The following is a 5241-nucleotide window of genomic DNA, read 5'->3' as shown; positions in this document are numbered from 1 at the left end:
TTTTGTTTTACGTAATATATGGGTATCTACGATCATATATTATCTGAGTGTCTATGAGAGTAAAACTTACAAATGGCTTCTGAAAGACATGAGATCGCTTTGATTTAACCCTATGATTTTGACTGTTTCGTGAATGGTTCGATAGTATATTTTAGCAGACGACAAAGATCCGCAATTCCACAAAATGCCATCTGCAGAAAAAGTGATATATTAAACAGCTGCTTGTTCATATGCGGTTAGGGTATAACAGCCAGCAATTCATTACTAGTCTCCGATCAAGGGATTACTCATTCACAACAGATGTCACCAGCTTCATTGAAATCGGACATTTATTTAATATGAATCAGATAAAAAAAAAATGGTAAAGAACGAGGCATCAACAACTAGTATCTGAATCGGCTCGGAGGCATCTTTGAAACACTTACACGCTACGTGATACAAGACGAAAAGGAATGGGCAGGGTTTCTTCTAACAACATATAAATTACGCAATTTTTTTTTCAAATATACACAAATATATACGATGTTTCCAAGTTACAAAAATAACTTCTAGACAGCAAAGAAGAGACGATAGCGATTTAGAACATAGCTTACTTATGGTACTTTGAAGCACTGCATGAACAAGATATTACATATCTGTATTCACCACTTAGAAACGCCCGGCTTTTTATTAGCCACTAACTCGGTCTTCTGGATAACGTTATAAAGTCATTAGTGATTCTTCTGCGATCTTTTCTGATAGATCCCTATCTTCCCCATTATACATGTATACAAAGAAGGTATGCACATATTGGTAAACAGGAGTAGCCAAGTAGGTTTGCTGCGGTCGGTAGATTTGCCATAACCTTAAAAGTTATTACGCCATCTTGAAAAACCATCCTGTCTTGCTTAACGTGAAAGCTTAACAACAAGCCTCATAAATAAGCAAGTCTGTTCTGCTCCGCTCCATTTTTAACCACTCACAGTAAAAAGAAGTAGTCATTAAAAGAGCATTTAAAGACATGCTAACGAATCCGAACAGCTTAATTTCTTGACGTTCATAGCTATTAGGCCTGCCGTACGAACAGCTCGCTAGCCGGTTCTGTTGTATTCCGTTTATCTAACGCTCCAGCCCACAGATTCTGCAAAGAGTTGCATTTTTAAGCTTATAAGCTGGGCTTAAGAGCAGCTGGAACTCGAGTCTCGAGGTTTTTAAACGAAAATCATCCTCTCAGCTCTCAAGAACCCTTAGCCATTTCTGAAGAAGTGTTCATAAAGGTGCAACGTACTCTACACAGGATCTAGTATTAGACGGTTTTGTTCTTACCGTTACAGAGATGTATTAAAGAACTCTATGACCAAGACTGTAGATTTTACTTCGATAATATGTGGTTCTAACGACAATGATGCTGGCCTCTATTGATGAATACTTGAAATATTGTTTTTATTAAAGAAAAAATTTAACGGGGGTTTCCATAAATCATCCATATTACGTTGATGCGACTTAATGCTAGATCATTTTTGGAACAACATTCAACTATTGGGGGATAAAAAAAAACTTTGGTAATTTTTATCCAAACAAGTCTTCGCGTAGTATTTACTTAAGCTTCTAAAGGAACTTCGCCTATATGACGAGCTTGGTCGACCCTATACGGGACTCCGCTGTCAGCCATGTAGCAGTTGGTTATGCAGGATATAAGGTGCAGTTACTTCATTGAGCTTATTTTACGCTCTCGACTTTGTTAAAAAGCTATACAGTATTTAGAAAATTGCCGGACTTCTTGTATGTGGGTCAATGTTGAACATAATCCTATTTCCATGCAACTCTTATTAACACTTTTAAGCAAAACGACGCCTGAACGTAATAACGTTGCACTAATTGACTACGACTAACTAAACCAACAACTTGTATTTGCTAGTTAACAAACATTTTCGTATCTCTATTTTAGCTCTTACTACATTCTACTAAACTTGACTTCTCACTAATTTCGTGTTTTCATTACCGGCGTAGTTGATTGCTCCAATCCGTTATGTTACAACTATCGCTGTAACCGGAGTGACAGTCCGAGCGCTTCTATCAAGAGGAATTTTACAGTCGGTGCCGACATTCAGCCAATTCAAAGAATCAGTTAAAACCAAAATCAAGTCAATGAGAGGATAACTGTAACCACAGGTTGGAATGCCGATTAGGCTTATTCACGTTCCATTATTATAGAAGCTTGTCTTGATGCCCACTACCGTTATTGTAAGTTCTCGAAATGACCCTCGGCATCGCTAATGGCGCCACCAACTTTAGGATACATTGTTTGCTGAAGCATATTGTAAAAAACGAACAATAGAACGGTAAATGTTTTTATTTTTTTGCAGATACAATTTATATGAAATATCTTTTCTGGTGTCAAATGCAATAAATATGACTTACACAAATGTGAAAGTAAAAGCGCACTTTTTTCTGAATTATTTTTACGAAGTAAATAGCCTCTCTAATGTTTCGAGAATAAAGCTAAAATGCTGTTGGAAAATATGGCAGTTCGAATATTTAGTGTGTCTACTTATGGTGATATATAGGGGATGGTCAACATAATGTATGCTCGGATAAGCGAAGTTTTACCGCGGAACGAAAAATTGGTAAATTTCGAAAATTTATTTATCTAGTTTTAAATATCACAATTTTTGTCTAGTATTCCCTGAGTCACGATAGCTAATGGCGATTTCCATGTTTAAAAATCGTGTGTCTTGCTGCGTAGAAGTAACCTTTGCATAATTACGAGATTTTTAACAGGTATGATGGTGCTTTAAGCTCAAAATATCTGTATTCTACTGCTGGTAATGCCTGCAATTCCAATTTAGAAGTGAGAGATCAGTAATTGATCCTAATGAAAAGTCTACACGTAGCGGAGCCTACAACCGGTGCAAACAGATACCTTCCTTGCGTAGATTAAGAAACAGTCAAAACAAATACGACAAGAAATTATTTTTAATATTTAATGGCACTCTTATATCAGACTAGCTTCAGTACAAATTGTATTAATATCATATACGTTCATTCGGTGATTGTTTACAATTATTTACATAGTATTTTTTAACCTTATTTCAATCTCCACTTTCGCTAGGGAGACCACACTTGTATATACAATCGTTGAGTACTTCTGTTTTATTTTTTTTCACTGTGAATTACTAATTCTATGACGATTATCACTGTGACGGATGTGACTGTTTCTACAAGCTCTATTCGTAAATCTTCGAAATAGACTAATCAAAGCCAACACGCACACTGCATCAAGTACTTCGTTTTTCTTTAAAACGATTTTTTTAGGTGTTCTTTGCGGAAAACTGATATCCATATTTATTTATTTCAGTCATTATTCACTAAAATTAACTGCTCTTCTGTAAGAAATTTGCAGATCTGATTTTAGGGGTTTTATAAAATTATACAAACATCAGCGTTCTAAAAAACTGTACAAGCATTTTTGTAAACTTTCCTACATTTACGTTTGCTGTACTGAGTTTGCTGTACATCTTCTCCTCTGGCTGACATTTTGTAAATATGTTCGGTTTTTTCATATTGAAACCGAAGCTCTTATTTTTATAGTCCTTCTTTTCGTTTGGTTTCCGCTTTCGCTAATTCGATTTTTTGCGTAGATGAGACCTATGCGAGTTGCAAACACTTTTATAGAAACAATATTGGGTTTAAAGGTAAGACCCAAATCAGCTTAATTATTTAGCCTTTATATTACTATTGATACCTAAGTGAGGTGAATCTAGACTTACAGCATTTCCATGTCAGTCCTAAGCCTACTCAATCAGGTGTTGTAATTTTTTTCGTATATAAAGTCATTTGTCGCACAAGATGCGTTCGTCTCTTCAGTATGCTTGCTCACTTAGCTTGGCGCAACCGAGGTTAGATCCCGCCAACCTGACTTACAAACTAGAATTTTCTGGTACAGTGAAGCATTTTAATAAAAATATTACTTTTTTTTAGGTCAAAGGTCCGCTGCTCTGGCGTGCAATGCTCGAGTAATTCGTTTGGTATGAGCTTTGAGGAAGCGGCCACATCGCGTGTTGACAGTTTCAAATATCCCAATCGTTAGAGGATTGATCAATCGTTCTTTGATTGACAATTGGTCATCCTCATCCGCTATCACGATTTGGTTTTCTCTAAAGTCATCTTCTTTGGCATTTAGTTGCCTGCCCTTCTTTTCCCCATTTTGAGCGAAACTTTCCTCTGCAATGTAGTCGTAGTCGGTACTCTTTATTGCAACTTTATTGAATTTTAAGTACTTTCCTCCGTAGTCGCGTACCTTATGCGAATTCACAGTTTTACGATGTTGTACATTTTTAGCATCGCTCCCGTCGCGCCTACCATTTATTGTACGTACGACATCTGCCGGTGAGGCTATATTTGTAGACAATTGCCTTTTGTCTCTGTAATTAGCAATAGAATTATGTGCGCGGACCACGCTGATCGGAGTATTTGATTTTGTTATTTGCCTAGATTTCAATTTTGTGGTTTTCTTCCGAAATGTAAACTGTTGGAACGCTTTAAAGATGGCCCGGAAAGCGGGCTGTTTGTTGTTAGTGAACACAGCCCTACTTCCATGTAACAATCCGGGTCCTTGTCGATTGGCGCCTCGACAGGAAGTTGAATATTGGCAATGATCTGGACGAAAATTCCACTCGCAGGGCAAAATATACACAACTTCTGCAATTGATTCAAAAAAATACCCATGGGCCCCATGATTGAATGCACAGCTCTATTATATCATAATGTTCAGCCATACAGTTCGTTTAAAATCAACGAGCGATTTCTAGAATTTCGTAAGCAATATCGTTCTTGTTATTTAGTAAATCGTAAACATATCTTTAGTAATATCGCTTAAGCTAAGGGATATTAAAAATACCGAAACATATGTTACGCTATCTAAATACTAGTAAATACTTACCGGAATAATTGCTGAAAACAATATTAATAATGACTTGATCTTCCCAACCGAAACATATGTTACGCTATCTAAATACTAGTAAATACTTACCGGAATAATTGCTGAAAACAATATTAATAATGTCTTGATCTTCCCAACCGAAACATATGTTACGCTATCTAAATACTAGTAAATACTTACCGGAATAATTGCTGAAAACAATATTAATAATGTCTTGATCTCCCCAGACGACACGCTCACGCCATTGCTCATACACTGACGCTACCCTCTGAGACCAGCCGAAAGTTCTGAGCCGTGTAAGGTTCAAAAGCATCACACCC

The 5241-nt window shown here is 36.7% G+C and overlaps 1 protein-coding gene and 1 long non-coding RNA gene across 2 annotated transcripts in view; one reads left to right on the top strand and one right to left on the bottom strand.

Moving 5' to 3' along the window:
* The first annotated feature begins 1618 nt into the window (after nucleotides 1–1618).
* Nucleotides 1619–2418, top strand: LOC147757105 (uncharacterized). The gene is made up of 2 exons (XR_015322657.1): nucleotides 1619–1678; nucleotides 1990–2418. It is a non-coding gene; the product is annotated as an uncharacterized LOC147757105 (long non-coding RNA).
* A 519-nt stretch (nucleotides 2419–2937) lies between these two features.
* The window catches only part of LOC111247577 (glucoside xylosyltransferase 1-like), a 9612-nt gene continuing 7308 nt past the window's right edge, over nucleotides 2938–5241 (bottom strand). Inside the window, exons 6-7 of the mRNA XM_086982992.1 lie at nucleotides 5102–5240; nucleotides 2938–4680 (exon numbers count right to left, since the gene is read on the bottom strand). Coding sequence (XP_086839118.1) covers nucleotides 3962–4680; nucleotides 5102–5240 — 858 coding nt within the window. The 3' untranslated portion in view covers nucleotides 2938–3961. The remainder of the gene's footprint in view (nucleotides 4681–5101; nucleotide 5241) is intronic.

This window comes from Varroa destructor, unplaced genomic scaffold (genome assembly GCF_002443255.2).
Source record: "Varroa destructor unplaced genomic scaffold, Vdes_3.0 BEIS01000003.1, whole genome shotgun sequence".
Classification (NCBI taxonomy): Eukaryota; Metazoa; Arthropoda; class Arachnida; order Mesostigmata; family Varroidae; genus Varroa; species Varroa destructor.
This window is presented reverse-complemented; position numbering and strand designations above follow the sequence as displayed.